Genomic DNA, 13199 nt, shown 5'->3' with positions numbered 1-13199 from the left:
GCCCGAAGAGCCCACTTTGAGCATCAAAACACGGCACTTGGGCTTTAATTCAGGGCCAGCAAAACGCAGCACTTCCGTTTCTCTTTGTGAGCCCAAACACACAGGCCTCGCTCTCTTCCTCAAGCCCTGAAAACAGGATTTAGTCACTGTTTCTGAGTCCCAACTCTGGCCATAGGAGCCTGCGCTCAGGACTCTGTAGATCGAGAAATGCTGCTAGCAAGGATTTTCTTGCTATTTTCTGAGACTTTTCTCTCTCACAGAAGAGGTAGCAGAATTATGTAAACAACCAAGCCACCTGCAACCTTGAAAAGTCTTCTTTATGGTACAGTAGAAAAATATTTTGACAATGGATGTTTTAGGATTTTAGCCAATCACCCCCAAGGGGAGGCTGATCCTTTGTCCAATTAGACTGTGAAGAAAGAAGTCTATAAAAGAGTTGGTAAAATAATTAATCAATCTTGCTGCACAATTCCTGCCTGCTGGATCTTCTCTCCTCCTCCTCCTCCCTACGGCTGCGGGACACAGTGATATACCCTAGGGCCTCGGCCTGCGGTAATAGGACTCCACAATGCAGGATTCAGTCTCTGCTTTTAAGCTCTGCGCCTGCTTTTGAGCCCCTGAAACGCAGCACTGGGTCTCTTTTTGTGAGCCCAAAACCGCTCCTGTCCCTCGGGTTCGGAGCCCCCAGAAGTGCCCGGGGCCATGGCTGGACCCCAGCTGGGCACCAGCAGCCGCTCCCTCACCCCCCGTGGGATGGGGAAGAGACCAGAGACAAAATTCCAGCTCAGAACAGTTTAAGAATGGAAACCAAATACAATCATTTGAGATTAATGACAACACATAGTGAGAGCAACAAGAGCAGTGGTAACACTAATGAACAGGAGAGGGAGAAAAACCCCTCCACACCCGCCCTGTTACGATCCGGTTTAAACCCAGAAAAGCAAAGCAAGCTCAGTCTCTGTGCATAAACCAGAAAGAACTTAGAAGGTTCAAAATATCCCCAGAAACGAGATTAAAACCAAACGAGGCTAGATGTTGTTGCCAAAAAAATGGATGTATTTTATTTAATAGTAGAGAGGCAAAGAGAAGGGAAGAGAGAGAAAGAAATAGAAAACAGAAGGGTGCGTGGGGGAACAGGGAGAGGGGTTGGATGGAAGCCCATCACCCATCTGAGGGTGCCAACGACGTCTCGTTGCTCCCCTCCATCCGCTCTGCCGGTGGTGAGGGTCCCCCGTGGGCGCCGTGGCCACGCCGCCACATGCTGCCACAGCCGAAGGGTGCAGAATTCCGTGGGTTAATGCACACTTTGGGCCAGGCGGGAACGCCCACGTGCCTCTCTTGCAGGGGCCGGCTTGACACTGTCCCTTGCAACACTGAGGGTCTGTTGCATCATCTCTGGTGCTCTGCTGCAGGGTCTGGGGGCCCCTGTGCTGGGCCATGTCACCCCTTCTGCTGTGGATGAGCTTCCTCCCCCCGGTGAGGACCCCGCAGCTGGGCTCTGCACAGTGGAGGATGGGCAGTCACTGCGTCTGTGACCACCGGCTTTTCCAAGGTACCCAAAGCCTCTCCTCCCTCCACCCCTTGGTGCGAGCCCGGGCAGCTGATAGCCCTGGGGCCGTGCTCCTCATCTTGGAGGTGTTAAGCCTGAGCTCCATGAATATCCCCAGCCCTGAGTTGTTACTTGATCTTATCTTCATCAGCGAGCAGTGTCAGGCCTCAGGGCCCCCCCATTCAGGGTGTGGGAGTCTTCTGCAGCTTTTGTAGTACAGTTTCAAAAGTCTTTTAAGAAAATGTTTAAGTCATAAAACATAGTATTTCAGTCTTTGAAACCCCTCCCTTTAACGTTATAAATCCAAAATCTAATCCAGAGCACCAGAATCTCCCACTGTGGGGGATTTCCATATTCCTGTTGCTTTCTCTGTGTTCTGTCCTGGGGATTTGTGGACTGAGGGAGGCACTGGCTGCTCCTCTGGCCAAGGGGAAGGCTCCTGTGCTATTCCCATGAAGAGAACACCTGGAATTACTGTCCTGGGAGCCCAGTCCGGTCTTTCCAGTGACTGGGGGGCACCCAGAGGGTCTTTACATGAAATGAAAATGAGACCCCGGCCCAATGCACTGACAGCAGGATTGGACACTCCTGGCCAAGGTGACCAGTCTGTGGGAGTCGGACCGGTGACGATCCAGGGGGGATCTTAAGTTGGATACTTGCAGATTTCATCGTGCAGAAGCTCCAATTCTTTTGGCACCTCTTGTTTAAATGTCTCCCCACTGGAAGAGGTCAATTAATCTTTGTAATGACCTGACTGCCAGAGGCAGGGAAAAACAATCAGCGTTCCCTGAACGCCTCCATCACTTCCATGTCCACCTGCAAGGAGTGGCCGATGGGCAGGAGCCTGCCCAGAACAGGCTCAGAGATGGGGCTTTCAACACAAACCATTCCACCATTCCATGATCTCTGCCTGTATTAATGTTGCACTGTTCCCTCTCAAATTTAAATTCCCAAATTTAGATGATTTATTCAAGGAATCATTTTAAAATTATTCAGGAATAAAAAGGGAAGCATCAAACATATAAGAATCATTCCTACACCCACCAAACCATTCTTAACTGGATGCTTATTCCCTCATCTCTGTCTTTGTTTTGCTTTCCTGGAAAACCTTGTGATCCCAGAGTCTCTCAGAGCAATGTACTGGCATTACTGGAAGGTTTGCTCTGTCAGAGAGCCTGGGGGGTTTACAGCACTTGTTCCTCTGCATCTTTATCCTTTCATCAGCTTTCCCCTGGAACAGTGCTGTGGGAGAAGCTTGGAATTACCAGAAATGGATCAGGTTCACATTTTTTGCCCCACCAGTTTTTATCTGGTTTGAAATTCCTGGAATTACCCTCAAATTTGCCCTAGAACACTGCTGTGAAAGGATCAATCAGAAGAACAGCCTGAAAGCAGAAAACCACCTCCAGCAGCAGCCAGAATGATCCCATTTCTCTTCTTACCTGGTCCTGCCAGAGCTCCCAACAGCCATTCCCATTCCGAAACAAGAGCTATGGAAGACATTCCTGCTGTCCGTGAGGGTGAGGTGGCAGTTCTGGATGTTCTTTGCTGTGGAACCAGACAACAAACAGAGTGTAAATGATCTTGGTGTGGTCCCTTCCAAGCCAAACCACCCCGTGATTCCATGCGTGGATCAGCACCTGTCCCAGCTCCACTCCAGAAACCTCCTCCCACTAACCCAGAACTTTCCTTTTGCTGCTCAACATCAGGGATTTGCTGCCGAGTGCCCCGGGCAGGGGACGCCTCAGCCTTCCCTGGGACCGCAGCATTCCCTGGGACCGCAGCATTCCCTGCGCTGCCTCAGCACTCCCCCTGCGCTGCTGTTCCACGCCGATCCCGTGGTCCAGCGCCTGTGCGGGCTGCAGTGCCGGGCTCTCCCCACAAGGCGGCAGCACCGGGAGCGAGCAGCCCCGGCCGGTCCCGCTGGCTCGGGGCAGCTGCGCCTTGAACCCGCCCTGAGCCGGCGGGGCCGTGAACACAGCGGGCACAAACCCCACCGGTGCCCTTTATTTCACCCTCAGAGGCACAGGATCGCAGCATTTCCTGGGCTGGAAGGGACCCGCAGGGAGCATCGAGTCCAAATCCTGGCCCTGCACCCCAAGAATCCCACCCTGTGCCCGAGAGCCTTGTCCAGACCCAAACTCTTCCCCCAAGATCCTGAAAACACAGAGGGGCTGGGAGAAGGATGACCATGGAGGATTTTTTTAGATAGATCTCCTTGTACGATCGTTACATAATATTATTAGATAGTCCAGGAACCCATCCCTGTGCCTGGACACCCATCCCTGGGCCGGGGCAGCCATCCCTGGGCCGGAATACCGATCCCCCGCGGCCCCCACCGTCCGCTCGGGGCTGTCCCCGTTCCCCGCTCACCTCCGAGCCCGGAGCACCCGCGCCGGTGCCCCCGGCCCGGCCGCGCTGCTCGCCGGGCTCTCCGCCATTGCCGCTCCCGGCGAAGAAGGGCGGAAGTCACCGGGACCGCACCAATGTGGCGATTGCGTCAGTGGCTATTCGACCTTCTCAAGATGGCGGCCGGAAGGACCCCGCTCCGTCTATTTGGCTGCCTGAATGCTCCCGCCTGCCCCAGGCGCCGCTGACCCCACAGTCGGTGTCCGCATAGCGGGAAACGCCTCAGAAAATTGCGTGCAAGCGCTGGGCTGGCGTCGGCGTCGGCGTCGCGTTCAGGCAGCCGAATAGACGCAGCCTTGGGGCTTCCCTGCCGCCATATTGAGAAGGTCAGAAAACAGTGCACACGACCGCCATCTTTAGTGTGGCTGCGACGAAACTTCCGCCCTTCGCCGCCATCTTGGGTGCTGGCAGAAGCCACTTCCGGTCGAGCCGCCATCTTTAGTGTGGTACACTTAAGGGCCCCCGCCGCCCCTCACAAGGGCGTCTATTCGGCTGCCTGAATCCGGCCCGGACTCCGACGCCGGCCCCGCGCTTTCCGCGCGATTTTCCGCGGTGCTTCCCGGAGCGAGGACACGGCTGGTGGGGTCAGCGGCACCGGCGGCGGGCGACTGCTCCGCGACCGGCGGCAGGCATCGGCAGGGACACCTCTCAAAGGGGCCTAGTGCGTCCGCCATCTTGAGTGTGGCGGAAGTGTAAACCACCCTCTGCAAGGTCACTTAACGCCGTCCCGAGAGTGCCGAACTGCGCCTTCCTTTCCGAGCCGCCCCCTTGAGAGCGGCACGCGGGCGGCTCGATTCCGACCGTGCCCGCCCGGTGCTCCCCGCCCGGGTCGCGCTGCGACCGCGCCTCTGCTGCCCGGCAAAACCGGCCCCGCCGGGCCGCCCCCCGCCCTGTCATTCCTCGCGGTCGCCGCCCCGCACGGCGCCCACTCCTCTTCACCGCTCTGGCCCCGCTCACGCACGGCCGTGTCCCTCGGCGCTCCGAACCGCCCTTCGCCCCTCCCCTCCGCTGACAGACCCAGCCCCGCTCGCTCCCGCTCCTTGCCCTTGCCACGCTCGGCAGCCACCGAGGCCGCCGCCCTCTCGCCTCAGCCGGCACCGGGCGGCAGCAGCGCCGCCCAGCTCAGCCCGGGGGCAGGGACAGCAGAGGGAAAAGCCGGCTCTGGGCGCTCTGCAGCTCCTGCAGCCCGAGCGTCTCGGCTCCTAGGGCCAGGCACTTGCTTCTTTCCTTCCTGGAGAAAAACGCCGGCTCGTTATTCTCAAAACTTGCTGATCTCTATTCCCAGCTTCTTATATTCCTGTATGCGACAGAGTAGAGAGAGAGGGCTGGCGCATTTCAAAATGAATTTACATCTAAATCAGTAGCATTTGCCTAGAGATGTAAAAATGAAGAACTTAACAGGTTTGGGGATTCCACACTGTCATACACACATCCCTCCCCGTGGATTTTCTGGCAGTTTTGGGCCCCTCTGGGGGAGGACAGCCAGCACTGGCCCCCCTGATTCCCCACTCACCTGCTCCTCCACTGCATCGTGGCTCTCCCTGCGACATTGGGGGGCCCCAAGTGACATTCAGAGCCCCCGAGTCTCCACCCCCTCCCCCAGCCTTTTTTCCTCACCCCCAAAGAATGCACAAAACGAGACAAACTGCCCTGGACGGCAGCACGGCACATTAATAAAGCCATTTCCATGCAAACATCCCCCAGAAAGGGGCTCGGCAGGCACAGCCAAGGGGGGCAGCCCCCAGAAGGCTCGGAGCTCCTCCCCAGCTCCGCTGTCCCGGGCTGGCACGGGGGCAGCGCGCCCCACGACGCCGCCGCGGCTCCCGCTCAGGCTCCGCTCCGCTCCTGCGCTCGGGGCAGGGGCAGGAGCTGTCCCATCCCTTCCCTACCCCGCCGCTGCTGTCCCCGCGAGGCCGCGGCTCCGGGATCCCAACCTGCGCTCACGGACACATCGAGCGCTGCGGTGGGAGCACGGGGGAGAGACCAGGAGAGGCAGAAAGAGGGAGCGGGAGCAGAGGGGACACAGGAGGAAAAGGAAGAGCAGGCTGCAGGACGAAACTGAAAAAAAACACCGCCTGCGATGGGCAGCACGACAGAGAGGGATTAAAAAAGAACAGCGGCAGGGGACGGGACAGAAGGATCCCGTGAGAAACAACGGCACAGGGAGCACGACGGATCCCCCGAGAATAAAAAGGAACAGCAGTGAGGCATGGAGAAGGACAGAGAAAGACGGAGCGGTAAACACACAGCAAAGACAGAGGGATAATACAGAGACAGAGAGGGAAACAAGGACGGAGGGAGGAAATGAGCGCGGCACGGGGGCGTGCGGGGAAGACGGGCAAGGCGCAGCAGAGGGATGGGCAAAGAGAGGGATGGGCAGCAGGACAGGGGCTCCCAAGAGAAGGATACCGTGAGGGAGAGGGAGCGAGCGCCGATGCAGACAGGGACAGGCAAAAGGACAGCGAGAGGGACAAAGAAATACAGTCACGCTGTAGCACAATGGAAAAAGGAGAGCAAGAAAGAAGGAAAGAGAAAGATGCGGGCGGCGAGGGAGACAGAGAGAGACAGAACAGGGAGAGGGATTGAGCAGAATTTATTAAATAAAGGTCAGTATGGATTTCTTAAAAGAACACCAGGACATCCCTATCACGGAACTCTGCTGTCTGCTTCAACTTCACAGCTGTCGGGGAACATTTCTCCCCCCTCTCCTCTCTGCGGTGTTTATTAAATAAAGATTGAGTATTTATTTCTTAAAAGAAAAACAAGAGAGAGTGAAGCAGTGAAAGGGAATGGCATGGGGAGCACACAGGACAGGAAAGCAACACAAAAGACACACTGGACAGAGAGAAGAAAAGAGGTGCAAAGCTGGATGGAAGGGTGAAAGAAAATCAGGAACAAACGCCAGGACTTTAATTAGAGAGGGTGGCTGACGAACCTGCCAGTAAAGCAGCGGCTCGCACAGAAGCTGCTGCTGTCACGGCTGGGCCCGGCACTCACTAATTAACATCTGTCTCCGGGCAGGGCCATGAAGCCCCTGCTGAAACAGGAGGGGAAAGCCGAGGGGATGATGCGCACCGGGTTCGGCGCCGCTCAGCCCCAATCCCAGCCCGTGGCGCCAGTGAACGCACCCCGATCTCCGAACCTTCTCTCAGGGAAATTCCACCTTCGCCCCTTCTCTTCCCCTCCCGGGGTCTCCGTGGGCCCGGAACAAACACCATGAGAGGTTTCTCTGTTGCAGGTTCTTTGGAAATCCTACACTGACTTTGAGCAAGAGGAGTAGAAGACAACCAGGAAACTTTACTGCCAACCAACATCAAACCCCTCGCACCGGAGAAGAGCGAACAGCTCGTTTTTACGTGTCCAAATTCCTTCAATTTTCAGCATCATCTGTTTCCCGGCACTGTGAGAACTGCTGGGCACAGCACCACGAGTGAAATGCTCTCGTGTTCAGAAGGCACAACTGCAGAGAACAGACAGCAAAGCCGTCTCGAGGCAATTTGGGCACACAAAACCCCCCTTTTTGCACCCTGAGCTTTCTGTTGTCACACCTGAAATTCCGAGTTTCTCCGTACTCTGCCCCAGTGCTTCCCTCTCCTGTCAGCTCCGCTGTTGTATGAAAAGGGATGAATTTTCTTTAGCCCTGGATGTCAGCCTTAATGATACAAGAAGTGGTTCAGCAGGCAAGAAGCCTGCCAGCTGCTTCCATGACTGCTCAGGCCAAGGATGCCAGCTTGGTGAGAGAGCTGCCACGTCCCTCCTTTGCTCACAGCTTGTAGTGGGACAAGCAGCACAAAACCCAGCAGATCAGAGCCACCCATACATGCAACTTTCCTGTGTGAACCATTCAAAACAAAAAGCATCCCCCAAAACCCACAGCACACAACATCCCGAATTAACACCCAGTATCACAGCGTATGGTTCTGTGCAACACTCACCCTTTACAAAGTGAGACACAGACCCGTGCCAGGGGTCTCAGGTACACAGCAAACCGACACCATGGGCCCATCCCCGTGAGTACAACGCCCCTTTGCAGGCACCTGCCTCGTGTCACACCGCTCCCAGTGGGCCGGGGAGAACCCCCCCGGCCCTGCCTGCCCTGGCTGGGGTGCAGAGGGTCCCCCACGCCCTCGTCTGCCTGGGACAAACCCACGGAACCCGTGCGTTCAACACCGGCCGGTCTCGGCACACGCAGGACTCGCTTTTCCCTCTCGCCACCGAGGGACGCAGTGCCATGAAATGCTGCAGCACCTTCTGCAGGCCAAGAAACACCTGGATGCTGGATACAAACTGTACAGAACAGTGCTCTCCTTCACATTCCTGGCATCTTTAATCCTCTGCTGACACAAATAGTCCATGGGATAGGTGCTGCCAAACCCCTCTGCAAACCTACACTGCTGCTTACGTGGAACTTCCTTACCGACCTCCTTCACCACCTCCTGCCAGGAGCCTGAAGCAGCAGACTGATGGATTTCAATCCTAAATCAGGTTCTCTACATCCTTTCTCGGCCCCTTCTCTACAACTTTTTCCTTCAATTTGCTCTTCCAGCCTGCTGGTTCTGTCTAAAACAATGCACATAAGCAATAATACAGATAACAATACATCAAGTTCAGATAAAGGCACTGAAATCAGTAGTTCTGATATTACAACCTTCTTACAGATAACAGAAGTTTCCTAAGAACTCTCCTGGAAGAGGGAAAGAAGAGAAACCACACAGACTTTTAAGGCAATACTCTAAAACCAGCAAGAGATTTATTCTTGTATATTGTTAAAAATCACATGCATAATTATAGAATACTTTATAGTTAAAAAAATATTTCCAAAACCAACCCTGACAGTTTACCTGCAACTGCTATAAAATATCTATTTTATATATATATATAAACATGATGATTTTCTGTAATCAAAAAAAATTAGAAAAGGATGCAATCATCCAGGTAATGCTGAGTGAACTGATGCCCTGCATCGGACAGCCTTGTCAAACTCCTGCTGGCAGAACTGAGCTCACCCCGGCCAGTTCACAGAAATGCTCGTCTTGCACACAGATTCAAATCAGAGTGACGTCTGTGGAAACGCCGAGTGTAAGGAAATCGGTTTTGGCACACTACAGCAAAGACCTCTGAGAGGCCACATGCTGCAAAGGAGCCCGTGGTACAAGAAATGCAGCCTCGTGGGCTGTCTCCTCAGACATGCTGGTGGAATATTCTGCATAGCAGGTCACGTGCACAGTGTGCCTGAGCTTTGTAAGCATTGCCAGAAAGGTCAGCGCGTGTTTTACCAGGCACTTATGGTTTAAGACATGTTTTAGCTCCTAAGGAAGGTAGCCAAGGAAGATGTTTGTAACAATTAACAAGGAACAGACATTAAAATGACAAGTTGCTGGTTTTAAGAAGCTGAGTCGTTGCTGTTCTGGAAGATGGCCCCGTATAGGTCACTGTTAATGCGCTTGTAGACAAAGTGAAAGACCTGGGGCTGCGGACGGCTGTGCAACTCCGCCTTGATCTTCTGAGGGTACGTATCCTCTGTCAGTTGTTGCCAGGTGTCATCAACAAAAAGAAACAGGCTGTATTCTTCTGGATTTGCCACTTTAAACTTCTCAGCACAAAGCTGACATACGTCTTCGGTAGTGATATACGGCCTTACTAGCAAAGTCTTTCCCGTACAGCCACTGGTAACTTCCTGGAATGCAACACGAAGGTAGTTCTGTGGAGCAAGAAAGCAGACATCAGGAACTCAAAAAACCCTCATCCTCTGAAAAGTCAGCAACAAAAAGCAAGCCTCTCCCTGCTCCAGCTGTGAAGCACACCCTGGTGATTCCTGTACATTACAGCCAGCCCGCGAGCTGCAGCCTGGTGTCTAAGCCTGGCCTAACCCAGCTTCACAGGACAGCATTTCACTTTTTTTAGAGGGTTGCAGAAAGAAAATTTACTGTGCATCATTCGAGTAAATCCGTGTGATCTTGAGGCAAAAGCTGGATCTTTTCTCCTGTAGAAACTGACACACACCCCCAACTCTGTTAACACGGATACATTCTAACTATGCCCCACAGGGAAATGCAGTTTCGCCTGCTTTCCGTTCGTTTGTTCGCTTGTTTTAAAAGAAAAAATAGCTGGAATTAAAATACTAAACTGCAGTAAGATTCAAGGAGGTGGAAAAATTACAGTGAAAAAGAGCTGTTTATTGACTGAGCTGGTACCTACATACGGTTCATCTGCTGAATAAACTAAGCATGTTAAATCCCAATGGTAGAAGTTCACATTTCACAGAAACAAGCTGTTAGAAGCTATGACTGAGAAGAACGTTCCACTGACTGAAGTTCCAAAGAGTTCTCTTGTCTAATAAAGTATTTCTTGATACCAGGCAGACTGAAACACTGAAGCTCTGCAACAGGATTTTAAAAATCTGGACTGAACCCGACTGATTAGTACTAATCCATTTTTGTTACCTGGTTTGAAGAACTTGTAGGAAAAAAACATTCCTAGAAAAGGCAGAACACACTAGTTTTAATTTTTAAGACCTGTTTTGAAATGCACATGCTTTTTGATGGATGGGATTGCTGGAAGGAAAGGCTGAAGTTTTTTACAAATGCCCGTAACTCATAGTCTAAGTATCAAAACTATTTCCACAGTATCAGAAAGCTGTATTTAATCATCATCAAAATACAGGGGTTTTTGCTTTTCCTTCCATGTGGGGAAGGTGGAAAGAGCCTCCAGGGCCCAAAAGCTGGCAAGGCTGTGAGACTGCAGCACAGAAATGCCATGACCACACCCTGCTTCCCTGGGACAAAGACGACTGGAGCTACAGGTGTGTTCCATGCTGGCTCTAGGGAAGGTGCTCCATTTCAGGACCGCAAGACTCAGAGAGAGAAGAGAGAGAACTGGCATTCTGAGCAGACAGCAAAATGCTTGCATTTGTGCCAAGCACGTCCTGGGAGTGGTGGGATCTACTGATTCGAGGTTTTTTTGAAAGAGGCAACAGCAGGAGAAGCACGGGACACACTCAGTGACAGCTCTTCTTCCCTGCCCCCCTGCACCTTCCTGCATCCAACCGAACATTGAGCCTGGACCAAGTTCATTTGCAGAGAAAGAGAAGATGGAACTTCATACAAGATCCTGCAGAAGGAATCTGCCAGCAGTGTGCCCAGGTGGCCAAGAAGGCCAATGGCACCTGGCCTGTATCAGGAATGGTGTGGCCAGCAGGACCAGGGAAGTCATTCTTCCCCTGTACTCAGCACTGGTGAGGCCGCACCTCGAGTGCTGTGTCCAGTTCTGGGCCTCTCAGTTTAGGAAGGATGTTGAGATGCCTGAATGTGTCCAGAGGAGGCCAACAAGGCTGGTGAAGGGCCTGGAACACAAGCCCTCTGAAGAATGGCTGAGCGACCCGGGGTTGTTCAGCCTGGAAAAATTGAGGCTCAGGGGAGACCTTATCACTCTACAAATCCCTGAAAGGAGGTTGTAGCCAGGGAGTTGGGTGGGGGTTGGTCTCTTCTCTCGGGCAACCACTGACAGAATGAGAGGACACGGTCTTAAGCTGTGCCAGGGGAAGTTTAGGTTAGACATCAGGAAAAAATTCTTCACTGAGAGAGGGACTGGGCACTGGAATCGTCTGCCCAGGGAGGGGGCGGAGTCACTGTTCCTGGATGTGTTTAAAAAAAGCCTGGACGTGGCACTCGGTGCCATGGTCTGGTTGATAAGGAGGTGTTAGGTCAAAGGTTGGACTTGATGATCTCAAAGGTCTTTTCCAACCTAGTTCATTCTGTGATTCTGTGACTCTTCTGTCATTTTGTCACCCAGCAGAAATACAAGGTGCTGGATGCTCCTATGCAAAGTGCAGGGTTTTGCCAGAAAGAACAAAGACTCCAGTTGCTTGAATATGACACCTAACTACAGGTCAGCAGAACAGAACATGGATCCCGGGAGATGGACGGGCTTTGGGCACTGGCCAGGCACTGGAATTGCTCGTAATCGCTTCTCCTCTTCCTAACTGTAGAGGACTGAACACCAAGGAGTAAATCCTTTCTTCTCAATTCCAACATCCTCCTTCTTTCAGCCCACAAATGGCTGCATCTGAACAGTCAGTCCAAAGCAGATGAACGAGACGCAGGCCTGGTTTTAGAAGATGAAGTAATAACGACTGTTGTTATTCTCCAGTTGAAGGCACTGCCCTGCTCTGGAAGAGCAGAACAAAATGCAGGGGACAAAACAAAACACAAACAAACATGAAGACATCCATATTACAGAACTCTGCTGCCTGCTTAAACTTCAAAACTGTTGGGGAACATTTCTCCCATCTCTCCTCCCTGCCACCTGCTTTATGTCACCACTGGCTACTGGGGAGTTGTGCTGATTTATGCCCCTGGAAATGTGGATTTGATCTTTTGAACAGTAAGTGCACAAAAAAGCTGAATCTAAGATACAATTCAGTTTTTCCTCACTCTACAGGATTGAAAAGGGAAAGGAAAGAAAGCTCTATTATTTAGTGTTTTCTTCAGACTGGCATAATGAAACTGTTTGATAAAAAGTGCAAAGACTTCAAAACAGAGGCAAATTTGCCAGCCCTAATCTCAGCACTGATTCACTCCACCTGTGGCCCCAAGGGAGTTTGCTACAAATCATACCTCTCAAATGGCAATTTCCAACAACACAATCACCCCATTTTCTATTTCAGCCCTGAGCTCTACCTGAAAATCATCAACTGAAGGTATTGTCCTGTTCGTTGTCCTCCTCTTGTGCCACTGCCGGAGAGTATCTCTGGCCTCCGAGCTGAGCAGTTGGGCGGCTTGTTCTTCCTGGAAGTTCTTGATCAGTGAAAGTGCTCCATAAGCACTTGTCAAGTAATAGCCTCCTGTGAAGGACAGCAAGGGAAGAACGTCTCAGAGTGGTCTCAGTCACAGGTACAGACCGTTTTCTTTGAGATGTATAAATACACCCAGAGAGGCACCCAGACACACACACGGATATACAGAAAGTCCCTTTATTCTATGGCCAAAATATTTACACACAAAAGGAAAACAGCTCATTGGCCTGCAAAACGCTGGAGGGTGTATTCTCAGCCACTGAGATGCATTCAGTGGTTGCATGTGCTCCATATGATACAGCGGTGCCCGTGGCTGGGTCCGCTCATGCTGAGGAAAGCCGATTCCTTAAATGACTCCTGTCTCTCCTTTACTCCCACGTGTTTATTCCTCTACTCTTGGAACACCAGCTTTATTCTAAACAATTATCTAACAGTGTTTTGTTTTCT

The 13199-nt window shown here is 52.3% G+C and overlaps 1 protein-coding gene and 1 long non-coding RNA gene across 8 annotated transcripts in view; both read right to left on the bottom strand.

Annotated features, from left to right (window-relative positions):
* Positions 1 to 1035: 1035 nt before the first annotated feature.
* LOC116441948 lies at positions 1036 to 3268 on the bottom strand. Its single transcript, XR_004239298.1, has 2 exons — positions 2992 to 3268; positions 1036 to 1498 (listed from the first exon to the last, which is right to left on the bottom strand). It is a non-coding gene; the product is annotated as an uncharacterized LOC116441948 (long non-coding RNA).
* A 5934-nt stretch (positions 3269 to 9202) lies between these two features.
* Positions 9203 to 13199, bottom strand: part of RIN2 (Ras and Rab interactor 2) — a 63229-nt gene continuing 59232 nt past the window's right edge. For all 7 annotated transcript variants that reach the window (XM_032104376.1, XM_032104375.1, XM_032104380.1 and 4 more), the window contains 2 exons: positions 12637 to 12800; positions 9203 to 9659 (listed from right to left, as the gene is read on the bottom strand). In XM_032104376.1, the coding sequence (XP_031960267.1) occupies positions 9342 to 9659; positions 12637 to 12800 (482 nt within the window). In that variant the 3' untranslated portion in view covers positions 9203 to 9341. The remainder of the gene's footprint in view (positions 9660 to 12636; positions 12801 to 13199) is intronic.

The sequence above is a fragment of the Corvus moneduloides genome, chromosome 3, assembly GCF_009650955.1.
Source record: "Corvus moneduloides isolate bCorMon1 chromosome 3, bCorMon1.pri, whole genome shotgun sequence".
Classification (NCBI taxonomy): domain Eukaryota; kingdom Metazoa; phylum Chordata; class Aves; order Passeriformes; family Corvidae; genus Corvus; species Corvus moneduloides.
This window is presented reverse-complemented; position numbering and strand designations above follow the sequence as displayed.